Consider the following 20,483-nt stretch of genomic DNA (forward strand, 5'->3'; position numbering starts at 1 on the left):
TGATGGTGAGTTTGGTTGTGGGGGGTTGTTGAAGGGGAGTTGGGTTTTGGGGGGTTGTTGATGGTGAGTAGGGTTTTGGGGATTGATAGTAAGTTGGGATTGGGGGGGGGGTGTCGTTGATGGTGAGTTCAGTTTGGTGCGGTTGTTGATGGTAAGTTGGTTTTGGGGCAGTTGTTGATGGCCAATTGGGATTGGGGGGGTTCGTTGATGGTGAGTTGGGTTTGGTGGGGTTGTTGATGGTGAGTTGGGTTTGGTGGGGTTGTTGATGGTGAGTTGGGTTTTGGGGGGTTGTTGATGGTGAGTTTGGTTTTGGGGGGTTGTTGATGATGAATTGGGTTTTGGGGGGTTGTTCATGGTGAATTGGGTTTTGGGGGGTTGTTGATGGTGAGTTGGGTTTGGGGGGTTGTTGATGGTGAGTTCGGTTTGGTGGGGTTGTTGATGGTAAGTTGGTTTTGGGGCAGTTGTTGATGGCCAATTGGGATTGGGGGGGGTTCGTTGATGGTGAGTTCAGTTTGGTGCGGTTGTTGATGGTAAGTTGGTTTTGGGGCAGTTGTTGATGGCCAATTGGGATTGGGGGGGTTCGTTGATGGTGAGTTGGGTTTGGTGGGGTTGTTGATGGTGAGTTTGGTTTTGGGGGGTTGTTGATGGTGAGTTTGGTTTTGGGGGGTTGTTGATGGTGAATTGGGTTTTGGGGGGTTGTTGATGGTGAATTGGGTTTTGGGGGGTTGTTGATGGTGAGTTTGGTTTTGGGGGGTTGTTGATGTTGAGTTGGGTTTGGGGGTTTGTTGATGGTGAGTTGGGTTTTGGGGGGTTGTTGATGGTGAGTTGGGTTTTGGGGATGTTGATGGTGAATTGAGTTTTGGGGGGTTGTTGATGGTGAGTTGGGTTTTGGGGGTTTGTTGATGGTGAGTTGGGTTTTGGGGGGTTGTTGATGGTGGGTTGGGTTTTGGGGGGTTGTTGATGGTGAGTTGGGTTTGGGGGATATTTATGGTGAGTTGGGTCTGAGGGGTTGATGATGGTGTGTTGGGTTTGGGGGGTTGTTGATGGTGGGTTGGGTTTTTGGGGGTTGTTGATGGTGAGTTGGTTTTGGGGCACTTGATGGTCAATTGGGTTTGGAGGGTTTTTTTGATGGTGAGTTGGGCTTGATGGGGTTGTAGATGGTGAGTTGGGATTGGGGTGCGTTCGTTGATGGTGAGTTGGGTTTGGTGGGTTGCTGATGGTGAGTTGTATTTTGGGGGGTTCTGGATGGTGAATTGGGTTTTGGGGGGTGGTTGGTGGTGAATTGGGTTTGGGGGTGTTGTTGATGGTGAATTGGGTTTGGGTGGTTGATGATGGTGAATTGGGTTTTGGGGGACCATTAATGGATGTTTGGGTTTGGGGTGGTCATTGATGCTGGGTTGGGTTTTGGTGGTTCGTTGATGGTGATTTGGGTTTCGGGGTTGTTGATGGTGGGTTGGGTTTTGGGAGCTTTTTGATGGTGAATTGGGTTTGTGATGTTGTTGATGGTGAATTGGGTTTGCGGGGTCCTTGATGTTGGGTTGAGTTTTGGGGTCGTTGATGTTGGGTTGAGCTTGGTGGGGTTGTTGATGGTGAGTTTGGTTGTGGGGGGTTGTTGAAGGGGAGTTGGGCTTTGGAGGGTTGTTGATGGTGAGTAGGGTTTTGGGGGTTGTTGATGGGAAGTTGGAATTGGTGGGGGGCGGTCATTGATGGTGAGTTGGGTTTGGTGGGGTTGTTGATGGTGAGTTGGGTTTTGGGGGGTTGTTGATGGTGAGTTTGGTTTTGGGGGATTGTTGATGGTGAATTGGGTTTTGGGCGGTTGTTGATGGTGAATTGGGTTTTGGGGGGTTGTTGATGGTGAGTTGGGTTTTGGGGGGTTGTTGATGGTGAGTTTGGTTTTGGGGGGTTGTTGATGGTGAATTGGGTTTTGGGGGGTTGTTGATGGTGAATTGGGTTTTGGGGGGTTGTTGATGGTGAGTTTGGTTTTGGGGGGTTGTTGATGTTGAGTTGGGTTTGGGGGTTTGTTGATGGTGAGTTGGGTTTTGGGGGGTTGTTGATGGTGAGTTGGGTTTTGGGGATGTTGATGGTGAATTGAGTTTTGGGGGGTTGTTGATGGTGAGTTGGGTTTTGGGGGTTTGTTGATGGTGAGTTGGGTTTTGGGGGGTTGGTGAATTGGGTTTTTGGGGGGTTGTTGATGGTGAGTTGGGTTTGGGGGATGTTGATGGTGAATTGAGTTTTGGGGGGTTGTTGATGGTGAGTTGGGTTTTGGGGGGCTGTTGATGGTGAGTTGGGTTTTGGGGGGTTGTTGGTGAGTTGGGGTTTGGGGGGATGTTGATGGTGAGTTGGGTTTTGGGGGGATGTTGATGGTGAGTTGGGTTTTGGGGGGATATTTATGGTGAGGTTGGTTATGGGGGGTTGTTGATGGTGAGTTGGGCTTTGGGGGGATGTTTATGGTGAGTTAGGTTTTGGGGGGATGTTGATGGTGAGGTTGGTTTTGGGGGGCTGTTGATGGTGAGTTGGGTTTTGGGGGTTGTTGATGGGAAGTTGGAATTGGTGGGGGGCGGTCATTGATGGTGAGTTGGGTTTGGTGGGGTTGTTGATGGTGAGTTGGGTTTTGGGGGGTTGTTGATGGTGAGTTTGGTTTTGGGGGGTTGTTGATGGTGAGTTTGGTTTTGGGGGATTGTTGATGGTGAATTGGGTTTTGGGGGGTTGTTGATGGTGAATTGGGTTTTGGGGGGTTGTTGATGGTGAGTTTGGTTTTGGGGGGTTGTTGATGTTGAGTTGGGTTTGGGGGGTTGTTGATGGTGCGTTGGGTTTTCGGAGCTTTTTATGGTGAATTGGGTTTGTGATGTTGATAGTGAATTGGGTTTGCGGGGTCCTTGATGTTGGGTTGAGTTTTGGGGGTCGTTGATGTTGGGTTGGGCTTGGTGGGGTTGTTGATGGTGAGTTGGGGTTTGGGGGGTTGTTGATGGTGAGTTTGGTTGTGGGGGGTTGTTGATGGTGAGTTTGGTTGTGGGGGGTTGTTGAAGGGGAGTTGGGTTTTGGGGGGTTGTTGATGGTGAGTAGGGTTTTGGGGATTGATAGTAAGTTGGGATTGGGGGGTGGTGTCGTTGATGGTGAGTTCAGTTTGGTGCGGTTGTTGATGGTAAGTTGGTTTTGGGGCAGTTGTTGATGGCCAATTGGGATTGGGGGGGTTCGTTGATGGTGAGTTGGGTTTGGTGGGGTTGTTGATGGTGAGTTGGGTTTGGTGGGGTTGTTGATGGTGAGTTGGGTTTTGGGGGGTTGTTGATGGTGAGTTTGGTTTTGGAGGGTTGTTGATGATGAATTGGGTTTTGGGGGGTTGTTCATGGTGAATTGGGTTTTGGGGGGTTGTTGATGGTGAGTTGGGTTTGGGGGGTTGTTGATGGTGAGTTCGGTTTGGTGGGGTTGTTGATGGTAAGTTGGTTTTGGGGCAGTTGTTGATGGCCAATTGGGATTGGGGGGGGTTCGTTGATGGTGAGTTCAGTTTGGTGCGGTTGTTGATGGTAAGTTGGTTTTGGGGCAGTTGTTGATGGCCAATTGGGATTGGGGGGGTTCGTTGATGGTGAGTTGGGTTTGGTGGGGTTGTTGATGGTGAGTTTGGTTTTGGGGGGTTGTTGATGGTGAGTTTGGTTTTGGGGGGTTGTTGATGGTGAATTGGGTTTTGGGGGGTTGTTGATGGTGAGTTGGGTTTGGGTGGTTGTTGATGGTGAGTTGGGGTTGGGGGGGTTGTTGGTGAATTGGGTTTTGGCGGGTTGTTGATGGTGAATTGGGTTTGGGGGATTGTTGATGGTGAATTGGGTTTTGGGGGGTTGTTGATGGTGAATTGGGTTTTGGGGGGTTGTTGGTGAATTGGGTTTTGGCGGGTTGTTGATGGTGAATTGGGTTTGGTGGATTGTTGATGGTGAATTGGGTTTACAGGGTCGTTGATTTTGGGTTGGGTTAGGTGGGGTTGTTGATGGTGCGTTTGGTTTTTGGGGGTTGTTGATAGTGAATTGGGCTTGCAGGGTCCTTGAAGTTTGGTTTCGGTTTGTGGGAGTTCTTGGTGCGTTTCGTTTTGGGGGTTTGTTGATGGTGAGTTGGATTTTGGGGGGTTGTTGATGGTGAATTGGGTTTTTGGGGGTTGATGATGCTGGGTTGGTTTGGGAGTGTTGTTGATGGTGAATTGGGTTTTGGGGGACCATTGATGGATGTTTGTGTTTGGGGTGGTCATTGATGCTGGGTTGGGTTTTGGTGGTTTGTTGATGGTGATTTGGGTTTTGGGGTTGTTGATGGTGGGTTGGGTTTTGGGATCTTTTTGATGGTGAATTCGGTTTGTGATGGTGTTGATGGCGAATTGGGTTTGCAGGGTCCTTGATGTTGGGATGCGTTTGGGGGGTCGTTGATGTTGGGTTGAGTTTGCGGGGTCATTGATGTTGGGTTGGGCTTGGTGGGGTTGTTGATGGTGAGTTGGTTTTGGGGCAGTTGTTGATGGCCAATTGGGATTGGGGGGGTTCGTTGATGGTGAGTTGGGTTTGGTGGGGTTGTTGATGGCGAGTTGGGTTTTGGGGGGGTTGTTGATGGCGAGTTGGGTTTTGGGGGGTTGTTGATGGTGAGTTTGGTTTGGTGGGGTTGTTGATGGTGAGTTGGTTTTGGGGCAGTTGTTGATGGCCAATTGGGATTGGGGGGGTTCGTTGATGGTGAGTTGGGTTTGGTGGGGTTGTTGATGGCGAGTTGGGTTTTGGGGGGGTTGTTGATGGCGAGTTGGGTTTTGGGGGGTTGTTGATGGTGAATTGGGTTTTGGGGGGTTGTTCATGGTGAATTGGGTTTTGGGGGGTTGTTGATGTTGAGTTGGGTTTGGGGGGTTGTTGATGGTGAATTGGGTTTTGGGGGGTTGTTGATGGTGAGTTGGGTTTGGGGGGTTGTTGATGGTGAGTTCGGTTTGGTGGGGTTGTTGATGGTAAGTTGGTTTTGGGGCAGTTGTTGATGGCCAATTGGGATTGGGGGGGTTTGTTGATGGTGAGTTGGGTTTGGTGGGGTTGTTGATGGTGAGTTGGGTTTGGTGGGGTTGTTGATGGTGAGTTGGGTTTTATGGGGTTGTTGATGGTGAGTTGGGTTTTGGGGGGTTGTTGATGGTGAGTTTGGTTTTGGGGGGTTGTTGATGGTGAATTGGGTTTGGGGGGGTTGTTGATGGTGAATTGGGTTTTGGGGGGTTGTTGATGTTGAGTTGGGTTTGGGGGGTTGTTGATGGTGAATTGGGTATTGGGGGGTTGTTGATGGTGAGTTGGGTTTGGGGGGTTGTTGATGGTGAGTTGGGTTTTGGGGGGTTGTTGGTGAATTGGGTTTTGGCAGGTTGTTGATGGTGAATTGGGTTTGGGGGATTGTTGATGGTGAATTGGGATTGTGGGGGGGTCGATGATGGTGAGTTTGGTTTGGTGGGTTGTTGATGGTGAGTTGGGTTTTGGGGGGTTGTTGGTGAGTTGGGTTTTGGGGGGTTGTTGATGGTAAGTTGGGTTTGGGGGGTTGTTGATGGTGGGTTGGTTTTTGGGGGGTTGTTGATGGTGAGTTGGGTTTTGGGGTGTTGTTGATGCTGGGTTGGTTTGGGGGTGTTGTTGATGGTGAGTTTGGTTTTGGGGGGTTGTTGATGGTGAGTTGGGTTTTGCGAGGTTGTTGGTGAGTTGGCCTTGGGGAGTTCTTGATGGTGAGTTGGGTTTGGGGGGTTTGTTGATGGTGAGTTGGTTTTGGGGCACTTGATGGTCAATTGGGTTTGGAGGGGTTTTTTGATGGTGAGTTGGGCTTGATGGGGTTGTAGATGGTGAGTTGGGATTGGGGTGCATTCGTTGATGGTGAGTTGTGTTTGGTGGGTTGCTGATGGTGAGTTGTATTTTGGGGGGTTCTGGATGGTGAGTTGAGTTTGGGGGGTTGTTGATGGTGAATTGGGTTTTGGGGGGTGGTTGGTGGTGAATTGGGTTTGGGGGTGTTGTTGATGGTGAATTGGGTTTGGGTGGTTGATGATGGTGAATTGGGTTTTGGGGGACCATTAATGGATGTTTGGGTTTGGGGTGGTCATTGATGCTGGGTTGGGTTTTGGTGGTTCGTTGATGGTGATTTGGGTTTCGGGGTTGTTGATGGTGGGTTGGGTTTTGGGAGCTTTTTGATGGTGAATTGGGTTTGTGATGTTGTTGATGGTGAATTGGGTTTGCGGGGTCCTTGATGTTGGGTTGAGTTTTGGGGTCGTTGATGTTGGGTTGAGCTTGGTGGGGTTGTTGATGGTGAGTTTGGTTGTGGGGGGTTGTTGAAGGGGAGTTGGGCTTTGGAGGGTTGTTGATGGTGAGTAGGGTTTTGGGGGTTGTTGATGGGAAGTTGGAATTGGTGGGGGGCGGTCATTGATGGTGAGTTGGGTTTGGTGGGGTTGTTGATGGTGAGTTGGGTTTTGGGGGGTTGTTGATGGTGAGTTTGGTTTTGGGGGATTGTTGATGGTGAATTGGGTTTTGGGGGGTTGTTGATGGTGAATTGGGTTTTGGGGGGTTGTTGATGGTGAGTTTGGTTTTGGGGGGTTGTTGATGTTGAGTTGGGTTTGGGGAGTTGTTGATGGTGCGTTGGGTTTTGGGAGCTTTTTATGGTGAATTGGGTTTGTGATGTTGATAGTGAATTGGGTTTGCGGGGTCCTTGATGTTGGGTTGAGTTTTGGGGGTCGTTGATGTTGGGTTGGGCTTGGTGGGGTTGTTGATGGTGAGTTGGGTTTTGGGGGGTTGTTGATGGTGCGTTTGGTTTTGGGGGGTTGTTGATGGTGAGTTTGGTTGTGGGGGGTTGTTGAAGGGGAGTTGGGTTTTGGGGGGTTGTTGATGGTGAGTAGGGTTTTGGGGATTGATAGTAAGTTGGGATTGGGGGGGGGTGTCGTTGATGGTGAGTTCAGTTTGGTGCGGTTGTTGATGGTAAGTTGGTTTTGGGGCAGTTGTTGATGGCCAATTGGGATTGGGGGGGTTCGTTGATGGTGAGTTGGGTTTGGTGGGGTTGTTGATGGTGAGTTGGGTTTTGGGGGGTTGTTGATGGTGAGTTTGGTTTTGGGGGGTTGTTGATGATGAATTGGGTTTTGGGGGGTTGTTCATGGTGAATTGGGTTTTGGGGGGTTGTTGATGGTGAGTTGGGTTTGGGGGGTTGTTGATGGTGAGTTCGGTTTGGTGGGGTTGTTGATGTTAAGTTGGTTTTGGGGCAGTTGTTGATGGCCAATTGGGATTGGGGGGGGTTCGTTGATGGTGAGTTGGGTTTGGTGGGGTTGTTGATGGTGAGTTGGGTTTTGGGGGGTTGTTGATGGTGAGTTTGGTTTTGGGGGGTTGTTGATGGTGAATTGGGTTTTGGGGGGTTGTTGATGGTGAGTTGGGTTTGGGTGGTTGTTGATGGTGAGTTGGGGTTGGGGGTGTTGATGGTGAATTGGGTTTTGGGGGGTTGTTGGTGAATTGGGTTTTGGCGGGTTGTTGATGGTGAATTGGGTTTGGGGGATTGTTGATGGTGAATTGGGTTTTGGGGGGTTGTTGATGGTGAATTGGGTTTTGGGGGGTTGTTGGTGAATTGGGTTTTGGTGGGTTGTTGATGGTGAATTGGGTTTGGTGCATTGTTGATGGTGAATTGGGTTTACAGGGTCGTTGATTTTGGGTTGGGTTAGGTGGGGTTGTTGATGGTGCGTTTGGTTTTTGGGGGTTGTTGATAGTGAATTGGGCTTGCAGGGTCCTTGAAGTTTGGTTTCGGTTTGTGGGAGTTCTTGGTGCGTTTCGTTTTGGGGGTTTGTTGATGGTGAGTTGGATTTTGGGGGGTTGTTGATGGTGAATTGGGTTTTTGGGGGTTGATGATGCTGGGTTGGTTTGGGAGTGTTGTTGATGGTGAATTGGGTTTTGGGGGACCATTGATGGATGTTTGTGTTTGGGGTTGTCATTGATGCTGGGTTGGGTTTTGGTGGTTTGTTGATGGTGATTTGGGTTTTGGGGTTGTTGATGGTGGGTTGGGTTTTGGGATCTTTTTGATGGTGAATTCGGTTTGTGATGGTGTTGATGGCGAATTGGGTTTGCAGGGTCCTTGATGTTGGGTTGCGTTTGGGGGGTCGTTGATGTTGGGTTGAGTTTGCGGGGTCGTTGATGTTGGGTTGGGCTTGGTGGGGTTGTTGATGATGAGTTTGGTTTTGGGGGGTTGTTGATGGTAAATTGGGTTTTGGGGGGTTGTTGATGGTGAGTTGGGTTTGGGTGGTTGTTGATGGTGAGTTGAGGTTGGGGGTGTTGATGGTGAATTGGGTTTTGGGGGGTTGTTGGTGAATTGGGTTTTGGCGGGTTGTTGATGGTGAATTGGGTTTGGGGGATTGTTGATGGTGAATTGGGTTTTGGGGGATTGTTGATGGTGAATTGGGTTTTGGGGGGTTGTTGATGGTGAATTGGGTTTTGGGGGGTTGTTGGTGAATTGGGTTTTGGTGGGTTGTTGATGGTGAATTGGGTTTGGTGGATTGTTGATGGTGAATTGGGTTTACAGGGTCGTTGATTTTGGGTTGGGTTAGGTGGGGTTGTTGATGGTGCGTTTGGTTTTTGGGGGTTGTTGATAGTGAATTGGGCTTGCAGGGTCCTTGAAGTTTGGTTTCGGTTTGTGGGAGTTCTTGGTGCGTTTCGTTTTGGGGGTTTGTTGATGGTGAGTTGGATTTTGGGGGGTTGTTGATGGTGAATTGGGTTTTTGGGGGTTGATGATGCTGGGTTGGTTTGGGAGTGTTGTTGATGGTGAATTGGGTTTTGGGGGACCATTGATGGATGTTTGTGTTTGGGGTTGTCATTGATGCTGGGTTGGGTTTTGGTGGTTTGTTGATGGTGATTTGGGTTTTGGGGTTGTTGATGGTGGGTTGGGTTTTGGGATCTTTTTGATGGTGAATTCGGTTTGTGATGGTGTTGATGGCGAATTGGGTTTGCAGGGTCCTTGATGTTGGGTTGCGTTTGGGGGGTCGTTGATGTTGGGTTGAGTTTGCGGGGTCGTTGATGTTGGGTTGGGCTTGGTGGGGTTGTTGATGATGAGTTTGGTTATGGGGGGTTGTTGAAGGGGAGTTAGGTTTTGGGGGGTTGTTGATGGTGAGTTTGGTTTGGTGGGGTTGTTGATGGTGAGTTGGTTTTGGGGCAGTTGTTGATGGCCAATTGGGATTGGGGGGGTTCGTTGATGGTGAGTTGGGTTTGGTGGGGTTGTTGATGGCGAGTTGGGTTTTGGGGGGGTTGTTGATGGCGAGTTGGGTTTTGGGGGGTTGTTGATGGTGAATTGGGTTTTGGGGGGTTGTTCATGGTGAATTGGGTTTTGGGGGGTTGTTGATGTTGAGTTGGGTTTGGGGGGTTGTTGATGGTGAATTGGGTTTTGGGGGGTTGTTGATGGTGAGTTGGGTTTGGGGGGTTGTTGATGGTGAGTTCGGTTTGGTGGGGTTGTTGATGGTAAGTTTGTTTTGGGGCAGTTGTTGATGGCCAATTGGGATTGGGGGGGTTTGTTGATGGTGAGTTGGGTTTGGTGGGGTTGTTGATGGTGAGTTGGGTTTTATGGGGTTGTTGATGGTGAGTTGGGTTTTGGGGGGTTGTTGATGGTGAGTTTGGTTTTGGGGGGTTGTTGATGGTGAATTGGGTTTGGGGGGTTGTTGATGGTGAATTGTGTTTTGGGGGGTTGTTGATGTTGAGTTGGGTTTGGGGGGTTGTTGATGGTGAATTGGGTATTGGGGGGTTGTTGATGGTGAGTTGGGTTTGGGGGGTTGTTGATGGTGAGTTGGGTTTTGGGGGGTTGTTGATGGTGAATTGGGTTTGGGGGATTGTTGATGGTGAATTGGGATTGTGGGGGGGTCGATGATGGTGAGTTCGGTTTGGTGGGTTGTTGATGGTGAGTTGGGTTTTGGGGGGTTGTTGATGGTGAGTTGGGTTTTGGGGGGTTGTTGATGGTAAGTTGGGTTTGGGGGGTTGTTGATGGTGCGTTGGTTTTTGGGGGGTTGTTGATGGTGAGTTGGGTTTTGGGGTGTTGTTGATGCTGGGTTGGTTTGGGGGGTTGTTGATGGTGCGTTGGTTTTTGGGGGGTTGTTGATGGTGAGTTGGGTTTTGGGGTGTTGTTGATGCTGGGTTGGTCTTGGGGAGTTCTTGATGGTGAGTTGGGTTTGGGGGGTTTGTTGATGGTGAGTTGGGTTTTGGGGGGTTGTTGATGGTGGGTTGGGTTTGGGGGGTTGTTGATGTTGAGTTGGGTTTGGTGGGGTTGTTGATGATGAATTTGGTTTTGGGGGTTGTTGGTGATTTCTGTTGGGGGTTTGTTGATGGTGAATTGGGTTTTGGGGGGTTTGTTGATGGTGAATTGGTTTTGCGGTGGTTTTTGATGGTGAATTGGGTTTGGGGGGTTGTTGATGGTGATTTCGGTTGAGGGGGTTGTTGATGGTGATTTGGGTTTGGGACAGTTGCTGATGGTGAGTTGGGTTTGAGGGGTCGTTGATGGTGAGTTGGGTTTGGTGGGGTTGTTGATGGTGAGTTGGGTTTTGGGGGATTGTTAATGGTGAGTTGGGATTGGAGGGGGTTGTTGATGGTGAGTTGGGATTGGGAGGTTGATGATGTTGAGTTGGGTTTTGGGGGGTTGTTAAACGTGATTTGGGTTTGTGGGTTTGTTGATGGTAAATTGGGTTTTGGGGGACCTCTCACAGTGAGTTGGGTTTTGGGGGGTTGATGCTGCGTTGGGCTTTGCAGGACTGTTGATGTTTGGTTGCATTTGTGGGGCCATTGCTGGGTTGGGGTTTGGGGGACCATTGATGGATGTTTGGGTTTGGGTTGGTCATTGATGCTGGGTTGGAGTTTGTTGGTTCGTTGATGGTGATTTGGGTTTGTGGGGTTGTTGATGGTGTGTTGGGTTTGGGGGGTTTGTTGATGTTGAATTGGGTTTGGAGGGGTTTTTTGATGGTGAGTTGGGTTTGGTAGGGTTGTTGATGGTGAGTTGGGATTGTGGGCGGTCGTTGATGGCGAGTTGGGTTTGGTGGGGTTGTTGATGGTGAGTTGGCTTTGGGGGAGTTCTTGATGGTGAATTGGGTTTGGAAGGGTTTTTTGATGGTGAATTGTGTTTGGGGGGTTATTGATGGTGATTTTGCTTGGGGGGGTTGTTAATGGTGAATTGGGATTGTGGGCGGTCGTTGATGGTGAGTTGGGTTTGAGGGGTTTGTTGATGGTGAATTGGGTTTGGGGGGTTATTGATGATTTCGCTTGGGGGGGTTGTTGATGGTGAATAGGGTTTGGTGGGGTTGTTGATGATGAATTGGATTTGGGGGGTGTTGATGGTGATTTCGGTTGGGGGGTTTGTTGATGGTGAATTGGGTTTTGGGGGGTTTGTTGATGGTGAATTGGGTTTGGGGTAGTTGCTGATGGTGAGTTGGTTTTGGGGAGGTTGTTGATGGTGAGTTGGGTTTGGTGGGGTTGTTGCTGGTGAGTTGGTTTTGGAGGAGTTTTTGATGGTGAGTTGGTTTTGAGGAAGTTGTTTATGGTGTGTTGGGTTTGGGGAGGTTGTTGATGATGAGTTGGGTTTGGTGGCGTTGTTGGTGAGTTGGTTTTGGGGGAGTTGTTGATGGTGAGTTGGATTTGGGGAGGTTGTTGATGGTGAGTTGGGTTTGGGGTGGGCTTGTTGATTTTGGGTTGTGTTTGGGGGGGTTGTTGATGGTGAGTTGTTTTTTGGGGCCGTTGTTGATGGTGACTTTGGTTTGGTGGGGTCGTTGATGATGGGTTGGGTTTTGGGGGGTCATTGATGGTGAATTGGGCTTTGGGGGGTTATTGATGGTGAGTTGGCATTTGGGGGTTTGTTGATCCTGGGTTGGGTTTGGGGGTCATTGAAGGTGAATTGAGTTTGTGGGGTTGTTGATGGTGTGTTGGGTTTTGGGGGGTTGTTGATGGCGAATTGGGTTTTCTAGTGTTGCTGGTGGTGATTTGGATTTTATGGGGGTTGTTGATGGTGAGTTGGGTTTGGGTGGTGTGTTGATGGTGAATTGGGTTTTGGGGAGGGTCGTTGATGCTGGGTTGATTTTGGGCACGGTCATTGATGTTGGGTTGGGTTTGGCGGGGTTGTTGATGGTGAGTTGGGTTTTGGGGGTTGTTGATGGTGTGTTGGGTGCTTCGGGATTGTTGGTGAATTAAGTTTGGGGTGTTTTTGATGGTGAGTTGGGCTTTGGGGGTGTTGCTCATGTTGTGTTAGGTTTGGGGGGTTGTTGATAGTGAATTAGGTTTGAGGGGACTAGTTAATGCTGGGTTGGGTTTTGGGGGATTGTTGATGCTGGGTTGGGTTTGGGGGGTTGTTGATGGTGAATTGGGTTTGTGAATGTGAGTTTCCTTACATTATCAAGCACTGTGAACTGAGGCTGACTTTATTTTGTAGTGTGAGCTGACTAAGCTGATCTGTCAAGTACAAAAGGTTGACTCAGTTTGCACAGAGGTACATAAAAATCGGAACCACTACAATGAAATATTTGTCAGGTAATTGACTCTTTGTTCCTACATTTTAGTATTGCGATTATGTTATTATAATAAATTAAGGATGTTAGTGCTGGAGAATAAAATCATTGCTGCTTTGGATACCTAGGGTCCAATCAAACACTCCCAGGGCATGTACAGCACAGCTTAGATGCAGAGTAAAGCTCCGCCTAAACTTTCCAATGAAACACTCTCAGGAGAGGCACAATATGAGTTAGATAAAGTAATGCTCCCTTGAAACTCCTCTTACGATGTGGTTCATGAGATCTGCACCACTGTCCTGTCTGAGCTCATGTTACTTATAACAGATTGGGCATCAAATCAGGGTGCACCAGTTCTGGGTTGTTCACCCAGTTTTTTAACAATCCCTCGGAGCCATCATGCAGCCTTTTCCAGTGCTCCAATTTTCAGGGAACAGGAAAGGGAATGTGTGATGTGGTGACATAGCCGGCGAAGCTGAGGTTTTTGCGGAACAGGGTAAGGCCCTCTGCCTGCCCCAAATTCTTGTGTTTTGATGCAAGGGGTAGCTGAGCTCAGCTTTAGGTGACATATCCTGTCCTCCCACCTCCTACTCTGTGCCCTACATCTCCACCAGGGATAAGTGCCTTTTGAAAGAACTGGTGTAAGACACAAGGGCACGTGTCAATAAATCATGCATGTTGTGCTCCTGTCTGGCATTGTAACTGCACTGAGCTGCAGCATTTCATACACTTGTAATGATTTCTGTCTTTTTCCAGTATCATGAAGATTGATTATTTCAGCATCACCTACCAACAACTGGAGAAACTGGTAAGAAGGTTGAGTGAGACTCTTTCAACTTCACCTTTACTGCCTGGCCATGATTGGGAATTCACTATGTGCTGAATCAGGGCTTCAGCTGTGCTCTGCAACTCCACAGCATGCCCATCAGCCTCCGGGCATCCAGCTCCATCATGACACTTCACCATAAAACCCATCATCAGAACAGCTTGGTTGCTGATAGGTCCCTCCCTCATTGCAGAGTGCCCCCCCACTGTGTCCCTGAGACTCTGAGCCCCCCATGTGGTTGAGACTCTGAGCCTCCAACCTCCGTGTGTGTGAGAGACTGCGAGCTCCACCGTCATGTGTATGAGACTGTGAGCCCCACCATGTGTTTGAGAGACTCCAAGCCCCCAATCCCATGTGTGAGAGACTCCAAGCCCCACCCTGTGCCTGAGACTCCCAGCCCCTGCCACCGTGTGCAAGAGACTCCGAGGCCGCCATGTGAGAGAGGCCAGTACGTAGCCAGGAACTCCAGGAACTGTAAAATAACTGGTGTTGTAGGTTCAGTGATCCAGTGTTCAGTGTCCTGGATTTTAGTTGTATCATTGTTTGTTATCCCAGTGTTGATTTCTTTCTGTCCTTCCATCTCACTCTCCCTCCCCTCCCCCATTTCTCTCCCTCTTCTCCCCATCTCTCCTTCCCTTTTCTCTCCCCATCTCGTTTTCCCTCCTCTTCCCTCCCCAACTTTCTCACCACCCTAACACTCTCTCTCTCTCTCTCCACTCCCCATCTCTTTCTGTCTCCCCTCCCTATCTTTCACCCCCTCCCTATCTTTCACCCCCTCCCTATCTTTCACCCCCTCCCTATCTCTCTCCCCCTACTTCACCCCCATCTCTCTGTCCAATTATTTTTCACACTGTCATTTCTGCACCCACTTATATTGGGTTCCCTGGCTGAGTGAATGATCATGGACTCCAGGATCCACTCAGTAACTGGCTGGCACAATGCGTGAGAGCACTGTTTTATACCCTCCCCTGCCTGGGAGAGGAGCCTCTGTTGACAGGCATTTCAACTTCACCCTAACTGCCTGGCCATGATTGGAACTCACTATGTGCTGAATCAGGGCTGCAACCATGCTCTACAACTCCACAGCATGCCCATCAGCCTCCGGGTGACCAGCTCCATCACGGCACCTCACCATAAAACCCATCATCAGAACAGCTTGGTTACTGATAGGTCCCTCCCTCAATGCTGGACAGAGGGGGGAGAGCCAACCCAGGACTGTACCCAGGATCACCTGAGTATCATGGAGCAGGTGGGTCTTGTCCTCTCACCCCTTCTTGCTCCCCCGACTCTGCCGCCAGATGGGTGCGTTATTGCAACAAACTGTTTCCTTAAAACTGTCTGCTTGATGCAGGTTGCAGATGATGTTCTGGAGCTGATGGAGGAGTTGGGGACAACCATGGAACAGGAGAGGTCGAAAATGACGCAGCAGATCGGGGAGACCCTGTTCGAGCTGTACCTGTCGCTCAAAGAACTGAAACAATTCCAGGAATTCCTTCCATTAAAGTGAGTCAACAGAAGCAGCAACTACTCACTTTAATATAGCACCTGGGGTTGGGGTGGGGTGGGGTCAGACACTACGCAGGAATTATGGTGACTAAAGGTGAGGCTGAAGTGGTGGGTTATGTAATGAGGGGGAGGGGGAGGGGGATAGGTAGCACGTTCCCAACTGGAGACCATAGTAAATGAAGGTTGCCCTAATGATACAGGGGTTACATACGAACGTTACTCCAGTCTCTGAACCCGAGCTAAGAGCTGAGTTTTGGGACTGAGGGAAGTTGCTGTTGTGGGTAGGGCCGGATGATGACATGGGCAATCTCTGTACAATGACCTGGATTATGAAACCAACACACCAGATTCCACCGAGCTGAGGATAGAATCATACAGCACAGAAGGAGGTTATTTGGCCCCTTGTGCTTGTGCCAGCTCTTTGATAGAACTATCCAATTAACCCACTCTCCTGCTATTTCCCCAAGCCCTGTAATTATTTCCCCCTTCAAGTTTTTATCCCATTTCCCTTTTGAAAGTTGCTATTTATTCTGCTTCCACCACCCTTTCATGCAGTGCTTTCCAGATCATGACAACTCACTGTGTAAAACAATATTTCCTCATATCACCTCTGGTTCTCCTGTCAATCATTTAAATCTGCTTACTGATCTATCTGCCATTGGAAACAGTCTCTCTTTATTTGCTCTATCAAAACTATTCATGTTTTTGAACATCTCTATCTCCTCTTGACCTTCTCTGCTCTGTAGAGAACAATCCCAACTTCTCCAGTTTCTACACATAACTGAAGTCCCTCATCCCTGGTACTATTCTAATATTTTTCTTCTGCACCTGCTCAAAGGCCTTGACGTTCTTCCAAAAGTGTGGTGTCCAGAATTGAGCATGCTAGTTGAGTATGGTGGCACAGTGGTTAACACCACAGCCTCACAGCTCCAGCAACCTGGGTTCGGTTCTGGGTCCTGCTTGTGTGGAGTTTGCAAGTTCTCCCTGTGACCGCTTGGGTTTCTGTCAGGTGCTCTGGTTTCCTCCCACAGCCAAAGACTTGCAGGTTGATAGGTAAATTGGCTCTTGTAAATTGCCCCTAGTGTAGGTTGGGGATGTGGTAGGAAATATGGGATTAGTATAAATGGGTGACTGATGGTTGGCACAGACTCAGTGGGCCAAAGGGCCTGTTTCAGTGCTGTATCTCTCAATGAGTGTCAGCTGTAGCTCAGTGGGTAGCACTTTTGCCTCTGCATCACAAGGTTGTGGGTTCAAGCCCCACTTCAGGGACTTGAGGACAAAATCTAGGCTGAAACTCTAGTGCTGAGGGAGTGCTCTGGTGATGAAGAGTAGGGGGTGGTCTAACATACTGGATCCCATGGAGTAGAGAGTGGTCCAACACATAATCCCATGGAGGAGGGGGTGGTCTAACACATTGGATCCCACTAAGGCTCTAAATCTGCTTTTTTTTTTTCCCCACTCCCTACAGGGATGCCAAACCTCTGGCACTCACAAATTTCCATGATTGGTTTCAGATGTCCATTAACAAGTGGCTATACATCGTTTCTGAGAAGTCATGTGAACGTATTACGAGGGCACTGCTGGTGGATCAGGTAAATGCCCCGAGTAGGTGACAGCCTCGCCTGCCAGTCGGGCATGTTGACAAGTTGCAGGCTCATTGCCCATGATTTCCTCTTCTATTCAGGCCTGGCCAGTAATTGTACTGTACTATGCCAGCACGCAGTACGGCGAGGGGGCAAGGTAGAATGCTTGGGTCAGTTATCTCAAGGTAAATTTTAATACTAAATTGGTGAGTAGAGTCAATGATGTAGGAGGTTGTACATGGGCTGTGGGAAGCTGAATGGCCTTTTCTCACCATGGTATCTCCAACTGAATTTCACGCTGCATATTACTTTCTCTGTTGACGATGGCAGTAAATGTTTGTGGGTTTTTCCCCAGCTCGATCCTGTTGACACGTTGTCCAAACACAGCAGCTCGGCTGTCGATGTAGTGACCTGTTTCACCCAGATCAAGAGTTTCTGGTTGCAGCTAGCCTGGCCTGAGCCCATGGGAGCCTTTGTCTTTGTAACAAAAATCACCGACGTGAGTATCAGCACTCTCCCTGCAATTACCGCAGGTTTCTGCAAAGCCACTGTTTCTCAAGGGAGCTTCAGCAACACAGCACATTGTCCCTGTTCTAGTCTTCCTCTCGTGCTCTACTAGTTATACATCACCCAGTTGGAGTGAGGAGGATTTGGTGTTGAGCGGAGTGGAGAGGCCTGGGAGTGAGTGGAAGTCAGAGGGCAGGCCTCTAGGACCATTGTTCACTATTGTTGAGCTTCTGGTTACAGAGCAAGATCAACATGGTTCCAGGAATGCATCATCATCCAAGTGATGGTGTTTGTCATGTTACTTATCATCTCAGTAGGTCTAGAGTGAGTGCTTATTTCATGGCCCTTTAGCGCCTCCCTCCCCTGGCTACACTTGGCCAGAGAACAATTGTTACTGCAAGGACTTTGTTGCCTTTTATTTCAATTATTTTTTTCTCCTCCAATGTAAAATGCCTGGGGTGTTTTGTGTTAAAGGCATTCTATATATTCAATTTGTTGATGTTCAATTTATCAATGATTCAAGTTGCATTCTGTTTGCTGTGTGTGTGTGATACAGACTTGGCACTGGGAGAGAAAGAACAAAGAACAGTATAGCACAGGAACAGGCCATTCGGCCCTCCAAACCTGCGCCGTTCTTAATGCCTGCCTAAAATAAAACCTTCTGCACTTCCGGGATCCGTATCCCTCTATTCCCATCCTATTCATGTATTTGTCAAAATGCCTCTTAAACATCTCTATGGTACCTGCTTCCACCACCTCCCCCGGCAACAAGTTCCAGGCACTCACCACCCTCTGTGTAAAGAACTTGCCTCGCACATCCCCTCTAAACTTTGCACCTCTCACCTTAAACCTATGTCCCCTAGTAACTGACTCTTCCACCCTGGGAAAAAGCTTCTGACTATCCACTCTGTCCATGCCGTAGTTGTACAGTGCAGTATCCAGACTAAGTGTCCAGCAGCCTATATTCCCAGGACTGATATTTCCATGGTTTCTTCTAGGATATTTGTAATGCAGCTGTGATGTACTCGGAAATGGTGAGGCAAAAAGCAAATGATCAGAAGAAAATTACACAACAGGTGAGCTCTGAGGAATCCTTGAGAACCGAAGACACTACAGCCAATTGTGATTCATGTTTCATATCAGATATCATATGGTCATTGATTCCAGATAGAATCCCAATAAGCCAAGTTCCTTCCCGTTCGCACCCATTGTGCAGAATCCCAGTGAAACAAATCCCTTCCATTCACTCTCACTATGTGATTTTGCACTGATGATGAAGAGTAACAGCCTGTGGTGTGTTTCCCAGGCTCTGGGTAGCTCCGGATCTGCTCAGCCAGGCTGCCTATGCAACTCACCATTGTTCTCATGTTTCCTATGGATCCAGTCCAGGGCACACAGGCTGTCAATGACATCACTGCAGCAACCCAGAGGGAGGAAACCCCAACTCAGGGGGCCTCTGAGGTTCAATAACATTGCTGTGCTAACAAAATAAGTCAAAGAAAATTCTCATGTTATTTTATATTATTGGATGTTAACAGGGGTGGGTTATGGAGGGAGGCAGAGTTTCAGATGGGAAACCCAGAAGTCCGGGTCTCCCTGTATGCACTGTACTGTTAACTCCATAGTGTGCATCTTTTATCATTGACAGGTTCACAGCCTGATTGATAAGCTTGGCTCCCAGTCAGGCGGAGAGGACTCCAGAACAGGCCACGGGAGCAGATAGGTCCAAAGGTCTGATCCATGACCTTGGTAGGGGGAGCTGCACTCCTGTAGGAGGTCCAATCTCGGACCTGATTGGGTGGTCTGATCCGATGGAAGTCTGATGCTGGGGTTTGTGGTTTTGTGGTGGGGGGCGGGGGGGGGGGGATCCAATCCTCCAACCCATGGGCCTTTGTATGTCAGGGCGGCAGCTTGGGGGAGCTTGAGGAAGCATTCTTGATTCACAAGCAGTACTGTAAAGGCACTGACCTTCAAGCTGTCCTCACCTCCCTTCAGCTGCTGGGTTTCCTGAGGCCTGGGGAAACACGAACAGCCAGGATTAAACCAGTAAAACAGGTTAAATCAGAGGCTGCCAGCCTCATTAAAATGTTTAAATTGCCAACCCGCTTTCCTTGTCTCGCCTCCGTTATCCCCAGAAGTGGGCAGTTTGAGGACAAGATCAGATTTTTAAAATTTTATCATTTGACTCAATCTCAACCTACTCGTTCTTGGGTGTTAAAATTCACCCCTTTGTGTTAGTCGAACTTTGAACCAAAAAGGCCCCTTTCCACAGCAACTTCCCTCTTTCATGCTTTGTTGGTATAAGTCCTTTAAGAAGTTGGATAAACATCTGTTTGGGAACAGGATTGAAGGTTGTAAGAAGGGATAGTTAGTGAAATACTATATGGAAGACTACAGTTCCTGTCCCACTGCGACCTTGGGAATGTGACTGACTGATCAAGGTTCACTGCTGTTTGCTGTGATGTTAGACTAAAATCCTACAGTTTTACTCCATTACCTTCAGGGACAAGGGAAAAAAAGTTCCTGCCAGTTTTCATTGAGTTTCCTCACCTCCCTCAGGAGAAGGACATGAATGACAGAATTTCTGATCATCTAGGACCCTGTCTGTGACAGGACTCAGGACCTTTGCTCATTCTGTTAATTCTGATCTACAAGATTTCCTGTCATTGTTCCTGGTCTTTCTTCATCCCTGTCATGGCTGCTTTCCTTTTCCCTCCTCAGCTGTGCATCGCCCTGAATAACATCGAGCATGTGCACACGTACACCTGGAATTTGCCAAAGGAGTTGGACTGGCAGCGAGTGGAGACTTCCATGGAACAGCTGTGTGGGCTGGAAGGGAAGCAGCAGGTGCAGAGAGCACTGGGCACCCAGCTGCAAAGCATTGATGCGGGCATGCAACGGCAGTCTAACTATATGATTAACCAGCTTGTGGAGAAGGTAAGCAGCACAGCATGTGCTGATGGGTTAGGGCACAGCAATGGGAATGTGAGCTCCATCCAGATCTACGTGCTGTGATATGTAAGCTCTGGGAGAGGAGGGGTATCGGTTTGCCCCAGTGGTGGGGTATCTATTTACTGTGGTGGAGATCAATTTGCTTCGGTTTGGATTGGCTTGTTCCAGGAGTGGGCCTGCACCTACACAACCCAAGCCCTGAATGACCTGCAGGAGAAAAGGGGACATATTGGTGGGAAATGTGTGCAACCCCACCCTCCATCCAATACTAAACTATTTCCTGTGTTTGTTTTTTTTACAGATGGTCACTGACTTGCGAAAGTACATTCAGCATATCAGTCTATCACCAGACTCCATCCAGCCTGATGATGTACGTGCCTTGGAGACAGTTTCATTCAAGAACATCTGGGAGCTGGTCACAGCAGACTCAGACTCCATTGCTGAAGCCATCCTACAGCTCCCCTCCTCAGACTTACACCCAACTGTTGACAGCACTGGTGCCCTTTAAGCAGCAATCAATGGTGCTGACTGAGATCAACCAAATCCATAGCAAGACCTCAGTGAATTTAAACAGTGCGGGGCTGAACTTGACTAACCAGGAAGGTCCTGAGTTTGATCTAAGGCCTGTGCTGAGTTATCAAGAGGGGGAGGAGTT

At 48.9% G+C, this 20,483-nt stretch overlaps 1 protein-coding gene across 1 annotated transcript in view; it reads left to right on the forward strand.

Annotated features, from left to right (window-relative positions):
• baiap3 (BAI1 associated protein 3) overlaps nucleotides 1-20,483 on the forward strand; it is a 155,302-nt gene that overhangs the window by 66,470 nt on the left and 68,349 nt on the right. The window contains exons 18-25 of the mRNA XM_068056087.1: nucleotides 12,379-12,476; nucleotides 13,211-13,262; nucleotides 14,632-14,783; nucleotides 16,255-16,378; nucleotides 16,725-16,868; nucleotides 17,875-17,952; nucleotides 19,598-19,813; nucleotides 20,130-20,198. Coding sequence (XP_067912188.1) covers nucleotides 12,379-12,476; nucleotides 13,211-13,262; nucleotides 14,632-14,783; nucleotides 16,255-16,378; nucleotides 16,725-16,868; nucleotides 17,875-17,952; nucleotides 19,598-19,813; nucleotides 20,130-20,198 — 933 coding nt within the window. The remainder of the gene's footprint in view (nucleotides 1-12,378; nucleotides 12,477-13,210; nucleotides 13,263-14,631; nucleotides 14,784-16,254; nucleotides 16,379-16,724; nucleotides 16,869-17,874; nucleotides 17,953-19,597; nucleotides 19,814-20,129; nucleotides 20,199-20,483) is intronic.

This window comes from Heterodontus francisci, chromosome 24, assembly GCF_036365525.1.
Source record: "Heterodontus francisci isolate sHetFra1 chromosome 24, sHetFra1.hap1, whole genome shotgun sequence".
In the NCBI taxonomy this organism is placed as follows: Eukaryota; Metazoa; Chordata; class Chondrichthyes; order Heterodontiformes; family Heterodontidae; genus Heterodontus; species Heterodontus francisci.